The sequence below is a fragment of the Ochotona curzoniae genome, unplaced genomic scaffold, assembly GCF_017591425.1.
Source record: "Ochotona curzoniae isolate NIBS_2020 unplaced genomic scaffold, NIBS_Ocur_1.0 contig_50, whole genome shotgun sequence".
NCBI classification, from domain to species: domain Eukaryota; kingdom Metazoa; phylum Chordata; class Mammalia; order Lagomorpha; family Ochotonidae; genus Ochotona; species Ochotona curzoniae.
Genome location: NW_024466446.1, coordinates 4,870,824 through 4,889,786, shown reverse-complemented (window position 1 = coordinate 4,889,786; position 18,963 = coordinate 4,870,824). Strand labels below are relative to the sequence as shown.

Below are 18,963 nucleotides of genomic sequence, written 5' to 3'. Positions count from 1 at the left end.
AGCTGGCGATGGTGTGGTATACATCCAAACTCTTGTATCTGTAAGCCCAGAAGGAAGTTAAATGTTGCTAACCCGAAAGGCCATAAAGTACGGAAACGCAAACCCCCACACAACAACTGCGCTCAGGCAAACACGCCTGGCATGGGATTAGGACATAAAATGTACCAGAATGTCAGAACAATAGGAAGAAATAAGGAATGTTCTTCACGATTATTACATTTCTGATAGGAAGACAAAGTAGAAAGGCTTCGGGAATGACCACGTAAATTAAAATAAATTTTTATTCAAAGCATCTTTTTAAAATTACAGCATGTTTATTTGTATGCTGGTAACTCGGCAAACTACAGCTTAGCCATGTGAAGCATAAAACACTTCAAAAATCTGAATGTAAACCACATTTTTAAAACAAAAAGCAGTCTTAACACACCTCAAATTTTAGATGCCAATGTTTTTTGTCCAAGTAAATAGCTTATATCAGAAAGAACATTTTAAATGTTTCTAAACAGTTTTACTAATTTCTTAAACTGCCCCAATTATGCAATTAAAAAAAAAAAGTTTGTGAATAAAACTATTATAGTTGACAGAAGCTGACTGGAGAAAGCAACCAACCCCTTACTTTTAATGGCCTTAAATTTTATCATCTGTGAACTGGCAAGTATTCCTATTTTTAAAACTCTTACGGCCTTTCCTTCTTTAGATGATCAAATTTTAAACTTCCCAAGACTGAAGAGTGTTGCTTTTCGGTTCGTCTAAATCATATCTGAGAATAAATTCTAGAGGAAATGTTGAAACCTAAACCAACAAAATTCAGATACTATCGCCTGTCTTACCATCCCTGTAAGTGCTCCAAGTTAAAATTCTATATACCAGGTTACAAACGAAATTCTTAGACCATTACAAATATAAATTCTCTTATTACAAAAAAAAAAATCCCTAAAGGTTTGTAATTTACTGTACAGAGGAATTACATTTTAAAGTATGTCCTCATCATACACATTATTTGTTATCACATCTTTCACACTTCAGTTCCTCTTCACCACACTGACACACCTCCTTCCCCAAGGCCATGCATTTTTAAATGCCTGTGTGTACTGCAACACAAGGGATATTTTTGGGAAAAAAAAAGAAGCCTACGTTCTAGATGTTTCAACTCCATCTACCAATAATGCCACTTCACCTCAAAAAAGCAAACAAGGAGCTGAAGAGCCCAGTGTTCCCTCCATCACTCCAATGACGCGTCTCCAGATGCCGTGCCACGCGTGTCACTCGGTGCTCAGAACGAGAGCTCAATGAGAGAGCTTTTGCGTGAAGGAGGTGACTGCTCGGCTCTCTCCTTCCTGTTCGTGCTTCAGCACATAAAGTGATGCTTGGAAAAATGGTTTAAAATCACCACAAAAGTTCACACACTTGCAGTTAAAACTATTCCAGAAGCCTACATATCTGAGTAGCGATTTTTCTTTTCTGCAGTGTTTAACTGATAGCTAAATTTAGTGAACACAAAATAGCTTGGCAAGTTATTCTGAAGTAAAGCTAGAAGGTGACTTTATGCACTGAAAATATAAATATGGAGGCTTCCATTTGCTAGTAATTCTAAACAAGCAGTACAATTAAAATTTAGTGTTTGCTAAAAACATGTCACTACGAAACAACCCTGTAGATGTCCCTTTTATTACTAAAATCCAAGTGCCAAATCTCCTTACAGGGCCCATAATACACACGTAAAAATGACCAATTACCATGTTACCTAGACTTTGCAAGATTAATCACTCAATTTCAGCAAATGAGAAATATGAAATGTGCAAACGTTCCCAAGTTAACATGCTAGGGATGACAAGTGCTTTTCAAACTTAAACATTCTGATGCGTTTTTATAAAGCCCCAGAAAGATAGAATAAGACTGATTTGACTCCAATTCTGAAGATTCTGAACTACCATGCATCTTACCAAGGTCCTCAAGTACCTATTTTATTCCATGTCCGTAAGTAACAACATCTTCCAGAACTCATGTCCCCATTTCTCTGGCCTTATTGGGCACACTATTTTGCAATTTAAAAAAATATCTATTTTACACACATATCATACTTTCTTGCTTGCTTCAGTGTTTACAGTATCATTGTTAGACATCCTAATATACATTGTTAAAAATGATCTTATAAATAACCCATTTCCACCTTCTTTGGCTATTTGTACCATTCTGTTTTTTTTCACACACGTCTTATTCAGAAAGTGCTTCCTGTGAGAACTGCTTCCAATGAATGCATTAAACTTGCAAAACCTAGCTTCCCACAATACGTAGTTTCTACCCTGTACTGTGCAGTCCATATTTACAAAATATTTTAAACTTTACAACAAATCCATTTCCATATAAAAAAAAAGTGCAATTCTCTCTCACCCCATATTCAGGGGCAATGACATTCTTCATAAATTTCTACAGAATAGCAGCCTATGATAAGCAAATAAGGTGCTTAGCTTATGCCCAAGGATCTACTTTTGAAGTACGCTGGGCAGTACTTTCGTACAGTGGAAGCGCCAGTGTCCAGCTACTGTCGGAGCGGTGCCCCCGTCAGGTTGGCCAGCTCGATCAGCGCCAGGGCTCCGTGCAGGCGCTCCCGCTGCTCCTGCAGGCGGCGCTGGGCGCCACTCTTCCCATCATCCTCCTCGTCCGACTGGAGGTACTCCAGAGGGTCCTGCTGCTCCTGGTCAGCCTTCTGAGCCAGCTTGCCTTTCAAGGTGGGGGTGCGCTGCTCTCTCATTTCCCAATACCTGTGCAGAAGGGGAGGAGAGCGATTCACTCCAACTGTTGCTTGTATACATTTCCCTTTACAAAGTATTGAGTCACTCACACACATCACATGTATTAGTTAACATTTACAGAGGGGGGAAAAAAATCTCAAATTCAAAGAAGTCGATGGCCTTGCTCAGACTTCTGTTATTAAAGGTCCAGCATGGTAGCCTAGCAGCTAAAGTCTTTGCCTTGCACCTGCTGGGGTCCCACACGGGTGCTGGTTCATGTCCCGGCTGCTCTACCTCCCTCGCAGCTTCATGCTTGAGGCCTGGGAAAAGCAACAGAGGATACCTAAAGCCTTGGGACTCTGCACCTGCACGGGAGACCCAAAAGATCTTCTTGGCTTCAGATTGGCTCAGCTCTGGCTGTTCTGGCCACTCAGTGAGTGAACTAGCAGATGGAAGATCTTCCTCTGTCTCTCCTCTCTGTAAATCTGACTTTGCAATAAAAATAAATAAATCTTAAAATTAAAAAAAAAAAATTGGGAGAACCATGAGCTCCAGCATCCCACTTAAGTACCACTTCTAGTTCTGCCTGCTCCACTTACAATCCAGCTCTCTGCTTGTGGCCTGGCAAAGCACCCAGAAGCAGCTCTGGGTCCAGATGAGCCCAGCTCCAACCACTGCAGCCATCTGAGGCAGGTGGAAAAGCTCTCGGTCCCTCCTCCCTCTGTAAAATGTGTCTTCAAATAAAAAGAAACAACGATAGCAGTAACGGGGCAGTGGGAGCCAGCCAGGAAGAAAAAAGGAGAATGACGAGACATTTGGTTCCAGAGCCCACAGGGTATTCCACCCACAGAGAACATTTCTGGGACTGGTAGCACGGCATGTAAGTCTGTGCTTGAGGTGCCAGCATACTGCATGGGCTCCAGCTGGAATCCTGGCAAGCTCTATCTCCAGCTCCATGCTAACGCCTGGGGAGGCATCGAAGAATGGCTCCAAGTCCTTGGGCCACTAAACCCTCATGGGAGACCAAGAGGAAGCTCCTGACTTCACGTAAGCACAGTCCAGCTGTTGTGGCCATTTGGGGAGTGACCCAGCTGTTGGAATATCTCTCTTTCTCCTCTCTAATTTCAACTTTTCGATAAAAAAAAAACATCTTAAAAAAAAATGAAAATGAAAAGAGGCTACACTAATGACAGGTGAAATTTGAGACAATGAAAACCTTTCTTATCAAACAAACTATAGCAGGGACACTCAAGCCAACTGCCATCCTGCAATTTTCAATCCCAACACTAAACCCTGATGCATTTATCACCATTCGGAAGAAGCAAAAGTCCATTACAAACTATCACAAAGTGAGTCAAAAAGCAACTGATTCAAATGAGAAAACTACACAAAAACCACAAAGTAACCCAAGCCCTCCTCCAGCCCCTGCCCGGCAACCTAGGTGCTGGGGGCCTTACTTGGCCAGCCACTCGGCGGCAGCCTTGTTGTCCACAGCCTGGTGCTTGCTGAGCGTGTCTGTGAGCTCCTCCCGCTTCAGCCTGGCGTAGGGGTGCTTCGGACAGTGGCGGTTCGCATGGGTGAATCTGCTCAGGCAACCTTTAAATCATCAGGGAAACACTTGTCAGAACCTCAACATCCAGCAAACAGATACATGGAGATTACGCATTTGCACTGGTGCCCAAGAAAGAACATTACCACGGTGAGACCAGGATTCCGGTACTTGGCAGAGAAAGCCATCACACCCCCGGTGGGAGGATGGTCGTACCACATTCTGGTTCATACCACACACAAGTGCCAAACCCCACCAGAAAGTTATAAAAACATTCTTCAGTGATACACTGGTCATTCAGTAGCATGTTATTTAACTTCATGGTGTTGTAAATTTCTTTAACTTTATTCCTGCTGTTGATTTTGTTTTATGATTTTTAATTTAAGGGGATGTATAGTAACTGTGATAGACTCACATCCAGATGTGAGGATACCATGCAGTATGCATCTCTACTTCCAAATCAAAGATGGACTCCCAATGGAACTGTGAAACAGATGCTGACAGTAGGAAGCTGGACCATCTGCCACTGTCCATACCTACAATGTCAGGATACACTTACACAGCAGAATGATGGACTTATGACTGCTAATGAAGGACTACTATTGTCTTAGTACAGGAGAAATCAGTGGGGGGAGGGAATTTGGGGAGATAAGGAAAATCCCAGAGCCGACGGAACTGTATCATAAAATAAACAAACAAATCTTTTCCTGTCTCTCTCTGTGAATCTGCCGTTCAGAAAAAATTGTAAAATCTTTATAAAAACAAATATTCAATGATATCACATTATGAGAAATTCAAAAAATTCATGGAAATTGTGCACAACAAAAAAACAATGGCTCTATTTCTAAAATTTATACACCAAAAGTTTCCTTTAATTCCAATTATTTACGAACTTTTGAAAAATTTTCATGTGCCTAAGCAAATTCATTAAATGTATAAACATCTGTAACAATAATCAAGAAAACTGGGGCCAGCATTGTGATGTAGTGGGTACAACCAGCACCTGCTTAGCCTTTTTATGACCGAGCTTCTCCAAATCTGATCCAACCGCTCGTTAATGTGCAGTCTGGAAGAGCGATAGAGAATGGCCTGGGGCCCCGGCACCCCCGTGGGAGACCTACAGGAAGTTCTGGGCTTGTGACGCTGGCCTGCTCCAGTCCTGGCCACCGCAGTACCTGGGAGTGAATCAATGAGTGGAAGACTGTCTCTCTCTCGGCCTCCCCTCCCCTTTCCATAATTCTGCCTTTCAAATAAATGATAGATAAATAAATAAATATCCTTTAAAATAAAAAAGAAATTAGTAAGGCTCCTGGCTTGAGCCCGGCTCAGCCCTGGACACTGTGATCACTTGGGGAGTGAATCCCCAGGCCCAGAGCGCATGCTCAGACCCCAACCCCGCGGCATGTCCACTTGGGTTCTGCCACTTTCTTTACAGAAACAGGTGGAAGGACAGAGCCCACTCAGAGGCGTGTGTCTTTCTCTTCCACCACAGTCCACTCACACAGACCTCTCCTGCTCTCACTCAGAGGTTCCAATCTCGGGATTTTTTTTTTCCTTTTTCTCATTTATGGGCAACCTTTTGGGCTCACTTATGAAAAGTCATTTCCCCTGTGTGAGGCAACCCGCACTTGGGGGTTGTGGGTTCAAATTCCATCACTGTTCAATAAAATTTGTTCCTATTTGCACACAATGCTATTCTGCTCAGTGTTTCTACCTCTGTGAAAAAACAAGAACCTGACTTGGAAATTAACATATTCACTGTCCACTTTGCCAGGAGCCCAGAACACAATCTGGGTCTCCTACACGGGTGGCAGAGGCCCAGGCACTTGAGCCATCGCCCACTGCTCGTCCAGGTGCCTTGGCAGAAACTGGAGCATCAGTGGAGCAACCAGCACTCAGACCAGCACTCTGACGTGGCACACGGGCATCCCAAGTCATATGACGTAACATCCACCCCAACAGAGCATTTTATATAAAAAGAATTCTTACATAAAAATCAGTCATTTCTAAGACATTCAGTATAGATCACAATTAGCAAGGAAACAGCTTAACTTTTGAATAAAATTTATACTAACAACAAATAAAGAAAAAAACTGTCCCCACCCCCACTAATATTCAAGTTGAGAAACATAACTGCTTATTCACAGTTCTTCTACACACTTAGCCTGGAACACCATACCGTTTTCTGAACAGACGAAAGGCTTCTCTCCAGTGTGAAGACGCTGGTGTGTCTTGAGCTGCCCACTTTGAACAAAGGCTTTTCCACAGTCTGGGAAGTCACACAGATAGGGCCTCTCACCTAAGGGACCACAGGAGGGCAGAGGATGAGGTGAGGAAGGAACCAGCGCATGACCCAGCCCCTACAGGGCTGCCGACAGTGAAGGCCGACCTTTACATGGATACGGGATGCCAGTGGGTCAAGCCGCGTCTTTACGCATTATAGCACAAAGCTGCCATAAAAATCAGTCTTAAAACAAAAAGTCACACTTGCCAGTGCCCACCATGTTAAGCTACGGAATCTAGATCTAGTGGTAGCCATTTTTTTGTTATCTCGGTTTCCTCATCTGTAAGCTATTAGATGAGCATTAAGGTTCTTTCCTCTAGGGCCAATTCCATGAAGAGAGCAAGGTCCGAATATTTTGTTGCTGCTAAAATTTCTCTTTTATTTATTTGAAATGCGGAGTTATTGTGAGTCACTGAGTGAGAAAGGTCTTGCGCCTGCTAGCCCACTCCCTGAATGGCCACTACAGTTGGGACAGGCCAGGCCAAAGCCAGAATCCAGGAGCTTCTTTGCAGTCTCCCACATGCCACATGGGTGCAGGAGCCCAAACTTGGGCCATCTTTTGCTGCTTCCTCAGGCATTAGCAGAGAGTTGTATTGGAAATGGAACAGCCAGGACTTGAACCAGCAGTCATATGGGATGTAGACATTGCCAGCAGCAGCTTAACTCACCAGGCCACAGTGCCAACCCCTCCCCCAAGATTATTTTTGGCTCTTTATCGAGTATTTAAAATCAGATAAAATTTATAAACAGATAAAAGTGTGTGGTACTCTTGGGATAGCCACCTATAATACAAACAATACCTAGTTTTAATTTCTGATAACTCAAGGTTCACTACAGACTTCACAATTTACAGGTCAATTACTGATACACTTAAAACCCTAGAAATTGTTAAAAACTTAGTAACTACATTAACACACAGATAATCTAACATGTTAAGTAAGATTCAGGTAGATACAGAAAAGAACTAAATTTAACAATGACTGACATATAAACTAATTACCATAACTTCAGAAGTCACACAGAACCAGTGGTGAAAAAAAACCACCATTTCCCCCCAAAAACAAACAACTGTACAGTACCTATTTTTTAAAACTTCACAACCAAGAGGGCAGTATGAAGAAGTAATAGGTAACTAAAACACAAACTTACAGTCCTCCCACTGAATTGGCTCTCAGTGTAGTATGACTTCTGCAAGTCCCCGTAAGAAAGGTTGTTCCACTTGCCTGTGTGGGTCCTTTTGTGGGCCTGCAGTGACTTCTCCCGTGGAAACACCCTGTTGCAGATGTTGCACCGTATTCTGCTGGAGGAAAGCTCTCCTTCGTTGATCAGGTCCCGCACAGTGTCTGCTCTGGGTCTGCCACGCCGGATCCCATCCTGTTAGCGACGTTCATAATAAACATGAACATAGTTCTTCATCTCTACTCACTAAAGCAATATATCATAAACCACAATTTGAAAAACATCTTGAGGAATGCCAGCAAAAGTGGTGTAGTGGTTCCAACAGCCTATTCCTCCAGAGTCCTACAAACCCAAGTGCAATCTAGCAGATTAAGCTTGGTCACAACTCCACGAAGTAGAGATTTACAGCAACGCTGCAAACACTGGACCAAGGCCAAGGCGCTTCAGGCAGAGGACAAGCTTTGCTGTGCATTGATTTGCTTCTTCCTTTCCCTTGCCCAATGGTGGCTTTGAAGTGACCAGCTGCATTCTCACTGTGGAGCCCAAGACTCAGGACCCAAACAGAACAGATCTCATTCTGGAACACATGTCCGTCTGTTTTGTGGCTCCCTGATAACGGTAGCGGAGAAGGGCCCTCTTACACGGGAGATCTAGAAGAAGCTTCTGGCTCCTGGTTTTGGACAAGCCCAGCTCCAGCTATTTGGGGAACGAATCAGTGGATGGAAGATCTCTCACTGGCTCTCCTTCTCTCTCTGGAGCGCTCCTTTTCAAATAAAAAATGAATCTTGGGCCCGGCGCGGTGGCGCAAATGGTTAAAGGTCCTCGCCTTGCACGCCCGGGATCCCATATGGGCGCCGGTTCTAATCCCGGCAGCCCCGCTTCCCTTCCAGCTCCCTGCTTGTGGCCTGGGAAAGCAGTCGAGGACGGCCCAAAGCTTTGGGAACCTGCACCCGCGTGGGAGACCTGGAAGAGGCTCCTGGCTTCGGACCGGCATAGTATCGACCCGTTGCGCTCACTTGGGGAGTGAATCATCGGACGGAAGATCTTCCTCTCTGTCTCTCCTCTCTGTATATCCGCCTTTCCAATGAAAAAATAATAAAAATAAATCTTTAAAAAAAAAATGAATCTTAAAAAAAAATCAAATAAATAAATACAAACAAAGGAGAGAAAATTTGTCTCCAGGTCCATCACGACAGTAACCGAGTCCTGCCTCACCAGCGAGCGGAGGAGCCAACAACCTGGGGACAGACCTTGATGAGTCACAGCAGGAAGCAATGCCGGCAGCAAACTCGAAGCGATAATATGTTACTAAGTGAAACTTCTAAAACAACCGCAGTGCCTCCAGGAAGCAGGTTAGTAATTTCCAAAGTGTGTAGTCACGGTGCAACTCAAAAACCAGAAAGACCTCAGCACATTTTTGTGTAGTTAAAATTCAAATAAAAAGGGCACGTTTTCGGGTGATACAAAGGGAAAGCAGGACTGGTGGCTGGCAGATCCTGAAGAGTGAGTGGTTGCCAAGCAGCCTGACCCTGCACTTCTGGCTTTGCAGTAACCTCCTAACTTCATCACTGCCGTCAGAAGCGACCACACGAGAGAGTGGGGAGTCTTGGAATACCCCATGGCAGAAGAAAAGTTCCACCTGTTCTCTTCCCTCCCAGAAAGCCTTCACCCAGGAAATTATATTAACATACGCCAAGCGGGTGACAAGGGGCCAAAACATGTTGGTAACATGATGGATGTCTTCCCCTGGCAGGGGAGGCGGAGCTGGGAAGGCAACAACAATACAGCAAGAGAAAAGCTGCCCCGGGGTGTTAACATCTCCTCTGGGCTAACAGACAGACAGCGAGGAACAACGGACCCACAGCTGTGACCGACAGGGCGCACGGAGGCTGCAGGGAGTGCGGGTGGCAGTGCTGCCTGTTACAAACTTGGCTCAGTCTCCCAAAAAGATGAGCAAGCTCAACACAACCACGCACCACGCATGTGCAGCTCTTTGCCTTTAATCCACTGTACAGGGTGTTTTAAAAGTTCCTGGAAAACGCATAGCAGGAGAAAACAATATATAATAGATCCAAATCTTTTGTAGCAAAGCTAACATCTTTTAACCACATCTCCATGAACCTTTTAGAAAGAACCCTTGCACCGACGATGGATTTTTGGATTTTTATCTACTTTCATTATCAATTCAAAGGCAAACAGAGTGAGCTCCCAGCAGCTGGTTCACCACGAAACCCACGTCCAATGCAGGACTCCCCGCCCTGACATGCCCATTGCCGCTTCCAGGGCTGACACCAGGACTCAAACCCAATCCTTCTGACCAGGGACAGCCGTGTTCCACATCAGACACTCATCCTTCGAGCACAAGCTAATGCAGCCAACATTCTTCAAAAAAAGGTTTATTTTCCCGTAAGCTAGAAAAGCTGCATCAGTTAACTTTCGGACTATTCAACGGATTGCTCCATCAAAAGGGCAAGTGAAAGTCAGTTTATCAAGTAATTTACGAAGATTATGATATGAAAGGCAGCAGGGGGGAGACACAAAACAGCCTCTTCACTTAACCTGTTCCTAACCTCTAGTAAGCATATTTCACTTCTGAAAAGAAGTGGCACAGCGGCAAGAAAATTCAAACCTATGCACTGTATTATGAACTCAGTTTTAATTTACTGTTTTGGAGACATTCTGGTTCATTCTTCAAATGCCCACTCCAGCCAGGAGGTGGGAACGCCACAGGGGTCTCCCTCATGAGGAGCTGGCCACCAGCTGCCATTCGGGCTGTCACCTGCTGGATCCCTGGGCTGCAGCCTGGCTCAATGCTGGCTTCAGTAACTCTCAAGGTGTGTGTGCAATGCTTGGTTAGTCTCAGGTGTTCAAAGAAAGCATCTTACAAGGATACTTACTCAAAATTAGATTGCTATAAATTAAGATGTGCAAGGTCTGTCGCCAAGTATTTGTGTAGGTATACCTTTATATTGGTCAACTATACGGTTCTCTCCTACTTCAGTAGCAAAGTGCCTCGCCGTCCTCCAACTCCTTTGAGGACGCGGAGGTTTCCACCTGCACTGTGCCACTGCACACTGGTTACAGTGTACACAGTGTTTCCCAACACAGCAGCACTGATCTGCCAGGCCACGAGTGTCCTCTGACTTTACCCACGGTTACTGCACGCAGAGCCAAAGTCCTACACAAAGCGGAGGCCAGCGTGCCGAGGGAAGGGGGTCCTCTCCCCGCCCAGGCCCCGAGCTGCGCGCCCGCCCGCCCGCTGCACCTGCTGCCCTGGCGCCGCCCGCGCCTTGCCCGCCGCTCACGTGACCCGCCCCGCCCCGCCGGGAAGTGGGGGGGCCGGTTTTGGCGCGCGGCAGTGACGTCAGCGTCCTGTCAGCACCCCCCAAACCCCGCCGTCCGAGGGGCCCGCCCCGCCCGGCGCGCCGTTAACGGGCCCCGCGGCCCGCACCCCCCACCACCACCACCACCGCACACCCGCACCCCGGCCGAGGCCCGGCCCGTGCGCCCCGCTCACCTTGAGGTGGCCGCTGTCCGGGCTGCTGGCCTCCTCCTCGTCCTCGCCTCCCGAGGCGGCGGGCGGGGGTGCGGCGCGGCCCCGCAGAACCGGGTGCTCGGCGGCGGGCAGGGCCGGCAGGGCGGGCAGGGCGGCCGAGGCGGCACCGCCCGCGGCCCCGGGGCTGAGCGTCACGTTATGCGCATTCTCGCCCCAGCGCCAAGGATACACCATGAAGTCGCTGAAGCCGGGGCTGGTGGGGATGAGCGGCGGCGGCGGCTCCGGCTCTCCCGCTGCTCCTCCTCCTGCTCCACCGCACGCGGGCTTGATGGGGGTCGTCCTGATGACCGACACCAGCACCCGCTTCGGGGAGTCGTGGCAGAAGATGACGGGGGGAGGTGGCGGCGGCGGCGGCGGGTGCTCGGCCATCGGCGCCTCCACGCCCCGCAGCATCGCCCGGCCCCGATCCGCACGCAGCTCCGGGGGGCTGCAGCTCCCTGAGCCCGGAGATCTGGACCCTCGCTCGCCCGCTCGTTCGCTCGCCCGCGCCTGCTCCGAGGGGACGGCTCAGTCCCGCCGGCTCATGGCGGGCGGGCGGGCGGACGTTCCCCGGAACCCCTTGCGCAGCGGCCACCGGAGGAGTTCAAGTGGCGCGGGATCGGACTTGCCCGGTTTACCGGGCGGGCAGGCGGGCAGGCGGGCGGGCAGCGCTGGACTCCGGAAACCTCAGGCCAGGTTAAGATTCCCAGCCGCAGTCTGCAGGAGCAAGGAAAGCAAGCCGATCACTTGGCTCTGGCGCTGACAGAAAGGATGAAAAAATAAATAAAAACCAAAACAAGCACGCGCGGCGCCGAGCCCCCCGAAAATAACAACCTGCCGCCGCGATCCCTGCTCCGGCTTTTCCCGCGTTACATTTCGCGCCTGGGCGGAACCAATGGAGGCGAGGTCCCTGCCCGCTGGCCGGAGCGGTGAGTAACAGCTCGCGCCAGCCAATGGCCGGGCCCGGACGGGTCTGTCTAAGCTGAAGGGGGCGGGGCCGGGCTCCCGGAGCGCGGGTCCTTGCCACCATGTCATTGGCTGCCGCTCTTCTATTTTTTTTTTCTTCCCCCCCCCCCTCAGACCTCGCGGCCAACCGCGTTCGAAACACCCGCCGCGGGCCCCGCCCCCCGCCGTCCTCTCAGCGGTTTTGCGGGGCTCCGCCCCCAACCCCGATTTCCCTCCTCTGCAGACTCCGGGCTGGCGGGGGGGCGGGCCGAAGAGGGCGGAGAAGCCGGCGCTGATTGGAAGAGCGAGAGGGGCGGGGCGGAGGCGCAGGGCGGTCGTTGGTCGGCTGCGGCGCGCGCGCCGCTCGGCCCCGCCCCGCCGGCCGCGTCGTGCGGGTGGCTGTTGGCACTGCGGTTCCCGCGCTTCCCAGAGTTTAAAGGGCTCCGTCCGGAAGGCGCGGCGGCCGCTCCTGTGCCGGGCCCCCGGAACCCGTGTGGGAAGCGGTGTCCGCGGTCCCCTGTGTGCCAAGAGCGAGCCAGAGCCTTCGCGAAGGCCGCCGGGCGCCTGAGGGAGCCCGCCTGACCGAATAGGGCCCCTAAAGTGAACAAACGGATGTGTGAGTAACCCGCTGGGTACGGTTAACAGGGATGCCTGTTTGAGAATACGAGCTCCGTTAGTCACATGGCTAGGCTCAAATCTGTCTAAAAGCGGATACTGATAGGAACGCTTTGCAAACGTTAAAAAAAAAAAACCTCCCAACGGCCAATAGTGAGATTCACCATTCGTTCGAAACTTGAAGACGCAATAATAGGTACAGCGACTGACTTCCAAAGAGGGAAAGTGTGTGGCGAGGGCAACGGAAGTGGAAACATATCAAAAAGATACAACGTGTCGTTGTTGACATCTTCTGAGCTTTGAAGTGAATACTTTTCAAGAAATAGAGACCACACGTGGCCCTGCATCTCCCGGAGGCCCACTTAATACCGCATGTGTGTGAGTGGACACGCACCATTCTACTCTCCGTTTTGCAAGTGGTAAAAGTTGAGGCTAGTCTGAGATTACATAATGCAAAAAAAAAAAGGGGGGGGCGCTTAGGAGGCTGGCCCTGAAAATTGCCCTCAGATTGTATCTTAGAAACTACTGGAGAAAAAATAAGGAAAGACTGAAAATGGATACCTTCACCCTCCTCATGCCTATTTTGGAGTTTATTTCTCATAATCCAAAAGTCCCAGGGCTGTGAGAATATCTAGTTGTGGTATTTTAATAAATACTTGATCTGGACAGGTAACTGTTTGGCTCGCATTTGACTTAATGTAGTAAACATTTTATTTATAAAGTTTAATTCCAAACAGTCGCACCATATTGAATCATTTTAGAAGGAAATGTGCATCAATTTTATATTTGAAAAATGAAAAAAAAAAAAACTATCCTTCATGAACGGTCAGACTGTTGCATAAGATCCAACGGATTAAATGCCAACCAACAGTTACTGTTTAACATTGATAGCATGCCCGAGAGACGGGGCACAGACTGGCTCTCAGTGACAAGAGAATGAGAGACATGCCAGGAATGTGTGAACCGGGCCAAGGGCAGTTCCAGGAACAGAGCTGAGGTCATGCGAGAGGTTTGCTCATTTGGCTCCGTTTCCGTGCAGGTGGGACACTCTCTGAGGTGTGTGTGTAGACCATATCCGTGATGCCCGGTCAGCCGCCCATGACTGCATACTCAGAAGGGCACAAATATCATCTCTGGCTACTTAATATGATTACAGTGGTCTTTCTGACTGTTGATAATGATGTGAGCTGCTTTCCGTAAAGATTTATATAGAGAGGGAGAGAGATTGTGTCTGATATATGTGTATCTATTTTGAATCCTCTTTAAAATGGGTTTTAGCTGGCTGACGCTGTGGGGCACTGGGTACCAGGCTGCCATCCCAGTGAGCGTGCTGGCTGCTCTATTCCCCTGTTGATGGCCTGGAAAAGCAGAAGATGGCCCAAGCACTTAGGCCCTGCACCCATCTGGCAAACCAAGAAGAAAGAAGCTTCCTGGCTCCTGGCTTTAGACCTGCCCAGCTCTGGCCACTGTGGCATTTGAGCATTGATCCAGTGAATGAAAGGCTTCTTTGCCTCCCTCTCTGTAACTCTGCCATTCAAACAAATAGATCTTTAAAAGATACATGTATTTTAGGAACAAGCGTCTGGCACACTGGTTATGAAACCACTTCAGACACCTGCATCCCCCGTCAAGAGTGCCTGATTCAAACTCCAAATCATCGGCTTCCGGTTAGTGCACACCCCCCAAGAGGCAGACAACAGCTGCAGTACTTGGCTCTGTGCCACCCACTTAGGAGACCCACAATGAGTTCCAGGCACCCCTTTCCAAGCCTGGCCCAGTCACGGCTTATGGGTTCTGATGGGTGTTGTGGCTTTGTTGGGGCAACCCCTAATAACCCCCCACCAGGCCTGCACCAAGCTCCAGTTTTTGCACATGCCAGCCATTGCTGTGGCCTACCAGCCCAGCCCATACCCCACGGTGCCCACAGTTCCCCCAATGCACAGCATGCTCCAAGTCCAGGATTTCTGCACCTGCCAGGGGTTATTGTGATTCAGCCTGACATGATTCGCACCCAGTCATGGCACTTGCCAGCTGGTGCTGCAGCTTAGCCCTAACTTGCCCACACCCATTCGGGCTCTTGTGCATGCAGCCCAGTGAGTGAGTGCAGCAGCCTAGCCCAGCCCGGTCCATCCTCAGTCCCAGCTCTAATGCTCAACAGTGGAAGCAGCGGCCTAGCAAAAGTCCCCAGTTTCCCTACCAGACCCACTCCCAGCCCCCCAAGTCTTGTGTATGCCAGCAGGGGCTGTGGCCCAGTGTGATAGCCCATCCCTTCTTGGCATTCACAAACAGGTATTATAGCCTGGCTGAGCCCTGGTGCACCCTAAGCTCTCATGTGAACTGGTAGATGTTGCAGTCCAACCCAGCCTGAACTGTACCCTGTCCTAACTCTCACACCAACGTGAGCTGTGGGCTGATCCCACCTTGCCTGTTCCCTGCTTGGCTTGCCCTCAGACTGAGTTCACACATATGCCAATGGGCGCTACAGCCCAGTCTGGTCTGCCCAGCTCCCAGCCCTGGCTCTTGCACTCACCAGTGGGAGCTGCAGCCTGGCAAGCCTCCTTTACCAGGCCTGCTCTCAGCAACAGATCTCACATGTCACAGCAGGTGCTGCTACCCAGACTGTCATGGCTGGTTCCAGTCCTGGAACACTGGCAGGTTCTATTGCCTAGCTGGACTGGCCCACACCCATTCTGGCTCTGATCGGTACTCTGGCCTAGCCCAGCTTGTACCACACCCATTTTGTCTCTTGAGAGTACCAGCAAGTGTTGGAACCTAGCTCTGACTGGCCTGCCCCCAGACCCAGCCCATACTCATACTGATGGGTGCTACATCCTTGCCTGGCCTGGTTCTCAGACTCATTCATGGGAGTCACAGCCCAGCAGGGAGTCTCCAGAGTTCTCCTACCGGGCCCATTCTCAGCCCTGGGGCTGGTGTGTGCTGAGTGAGTGCTTCAACCCTGCTTGGCACAGTTTGCCCTCAGTCCTGGCCCTTACATGTGCCATCAGGTACTACAGCCTGGCCTTATCTGGCCTCTTCCCAGCACCAGTCCCATGAAAGCCAGTGGGGGTTCCTGTCACGTGAATTCTGTGGTCCAGCCTGGCTTGGCCCATCACCACCCCCAGCTCTCCACTCAAAATGGCGAGCGCTGGAGTCCCACAGAGGTGAGCCCACAACTCCCCTATAGAATCTGCCCCCAAGATCCAGTTCTCTCACACACTGGTGGACACTGCAGTCCAGCCTGATGTGGCTCACCCCCTGTTCTGAAACTCATGGGAGGGTACTAGAGCCTAACCCAGCCAGGCTTGCCCATCAGTCCCACATCTGTGTGCCAGTGGGCAACGACAATGCTATGTAGCCTAGCCCAGGTCTTCCAATTGGGCAGGTACCTTGATCCGAACCAGACATGCCCTCTGGTTCCCTCCTCCACACCATTCCATCTCAGCTCCCTCACCTACCTGCAAGTGCAGTGGCCTGGTCCCTGGAACACCCTAGGAGTCACTCCTCATTCCTTTCAGACATGCCCTCAGCCTCTCCTACTCCAGTATGTGCCCAGACGTCTGGGCAATCTGCAGCCCTACCTCACCCCCTTGTCTGGGGGCCAAAATGGCACGTCCTGGTCCGAGTTCCCCTCCTTCCCCACATATTAAAGAGAAAAAAAAAAAAAGGGAATAGCTCTCAGCACGTAGTGTTGACACGCTGATGACACTGGTAACACAAAGTTGGTATTAACCAGGCCCAGACCACCTGCTGTTTTTCTCCCAGCAGTGTTAACACTCGCCTAAGTACAACACAACTTAAAGCAGTTGCCTACAACTGGAACTACTTCTTCTCCTTCTTTTAAAGATTTATTTATTTTTATTGGAAAGGCAGATTTTATAGGGAGAAAGAGAAATAGAAAGATCTTTTATCCACTGATTAACTTCCCAGGTGGCTACAAGAGCTAGAGCTGAGCTGATCTGAAGCCAGGTGCCAGGAGCTTCTTCCAGGTCTCCTACATGGGTACAGAGTCCCAAGGTCTTGGGCTGCTTTCCCAGTGTGGGCAGGGAGCTGGGTGGAAAGTGGAACAGCTGGGACACGAACAAGCACCTTCATGGGATCCCGGTGTTCGAAGTGGGAAGACCACTGAGTCGGTGCACTGGACCCTCTTCCTTTAACAGATGATACAGGGGTAGATATTAATTTAGCAGTTAAGACACCCCTACCTTTATCAGGGGACCTAGACTTCCACATCCACAGCTCTTACTCCCCACGCCAGCTTCCTTCCCCTGGCAGACTCTAGGTGGCAGTAGTGATAATTCAAGGAATTGAGTTCCTGTGGCCAGCGTGGAAAATCTCTCCTGCCTTCACACTATTTCATTCTTTATCTGACCAAATAATATTCTGTTGTGCAATATTTTATTTCTGCATTCATCAGCTGACATATATTTGCGTTGCTTGTGTTTTTTTTTTTTTTTTTGGCCGTTGTGAGTAGTGCCACTGGGAAGTATGTATTCAGGATGCTCTAACCGGACGCTTTGCAGAAGGCTGCAGTGGGTGAAGCAGCTCGACACTACCAAGCCATCTTGGTCTTCCCCACGCTTTTGCCACATTCTCCTCGTGGTCACCTTGAGGACCAACAACTGGCTTCATGTTTTCATAGGACAAGGACCAGAGAGCAGAAGTGGGGGACACATGAGATACCCCTCTTCCCAGCCTCAGATGCATGTGTACAAGTCTGTTTCTATATCAAGGGAGAGATGCGAATGCTTTCAGATTAATCAAGTCTGACGCTGGCAGGGACATCGGTACCCCCCGGGGGTACACAGCCATCTGACGCCTAAACCAAACTCAAAACGTCAAAGGCAGAAAAGAGCTGCAGGATGGTCAGCCCAGCCTGTCCTCACTGAGGTCCAGGCAAAGTGTCCTAGATGGAAGGCATGCTGCCCAGCACGCTCCTGACTGCCAGGGCTTAGCCGAGTCTCTCAAAAAAACAAGATCTCACACTAAGCAGCTGCAGAGATGGAGCTTTTTGGCGTATTCTTGCCGGTTTGAAAGCCAGAGATGGAGATGTGCCATCTGCTGGTTCACTTCCCATGACAGGCTCGCCACGGCGAAGACTGGACCAGAAGGAAGCCAGAAAGCCAGGAATTCAACCCAGGTTTCCTACGTGGCTGCCTCAGCTGCCTGAGCCACGATCACCTGCAGCTTCCCAGGGGCCGGCATCAGCAGGAAGCTGTGGGGCAGGCAACAGCAGTGGGACACTGCTAGATTCCGCATGAAGGTGTCCCACTCGGTGTCCCTGCTGCTCGGCGGAGCCCTAGCCTGTCATCTGCGGGTTCTATGTCGTGATTAGCACTACCCTTCCAGATGCCTACACCAGAAACAAACAAACAAAAAAAGTCCTCGTCCTTTTCAAACACAGAGACCAAAAAAAAAAAAAATTGCGTATGCAGAAACCCTAGGATAAAGAACCAGGACCAGCAGCTCTCCCCGCCGCCGCCAGCTCCGCACCCTGTAGAGCTTCCCGGCTCCGCCCTGAGCGCGGATTAACCGGCCGAACAGCATCCGTCCCAGCCCGGCGCCTTCCCTCGCCGTCCCCTCACGGGGAGACATCCCAGGCTCCTGGCGAAACTCTGCCGCCCTTCCCCTAGCGCGCTTTTCCTCAGTTCACAAACCGAAAAGAAAAAAAAATAGGAGCAAGACGGGCCCAGCGGCGACGCGCCCCGCACAGGCGTAGCGCTCCAGAGACGGCTGCGGACGGTTAAACGGGGCCGTCAGCCTCCGCGGACGCCGACCCGATCGCGCTGGGCAGCCTGGGCGAGGCGGCCTCCCCGCCCGGACCGCCTGGACCACTCCGAGGCGTCTCTCCTCCCCGCCCTGCGGCTCCGCCCTGCGGCTCGGGCTCCGCGCCCAGCCCGGCGGCGTCGCGTGACGTGATAGCAGCCGGCCTGTGATTGGGCTTCCTGACGTGTCCGCACACGCTGATTGGCTAACGGGCGCCAGCTGGGCGGGCCGCGGGAGGGACGGGACCGGGGTAGGGCACGGGAGGGCGGCGGAGGCGGCTGAGGCGGAGGAGGCGGCGGGCGGGTTGGGTCTTCGCTGAGGTTCGATCGCGTGGGCCGTCCCGCGGCGGGGCCCACGTCCC

The 18,963-nt window shown here is 50.1% G+C and overlaps 1 protein-coding gene across 1 annotated transcript; it reads right to left on the bottom strand.

Annotated features, from left to right (window-relative positions):
* Nucleotides 1-263: 263 nt before the first annotated feature.
* ZNF367 (zinc finger protein 367) lies at nucleotides 264-11,726 on the bottom strand. Its single transcript, XM_040988865.1, has 5 exons — nucleotides 11,262-11,726; nucleotides 7,789-7,939; nucleotides 6,461-6,580; nucleotides 4,190-4,328; nucleotides 264-2,762 (listed from the first exon to the last, which is right to left on the bottom strand). Exons 1-5 carry the CDS (start codon nucleotides 11,691-11,693, stop codon nucleotides 2,540-2,542), a joined length of 1,065 nt encoding a protein of 354 aa, XP_040844799.1. The 5' UTR covers nucleotides 11,694-11,726; the 3' UTR covers nucleotides 264-2,539.
* Between the last annotated feature and the right edge of the window lie 7,237 nt (nucleotides 11,727-18,963).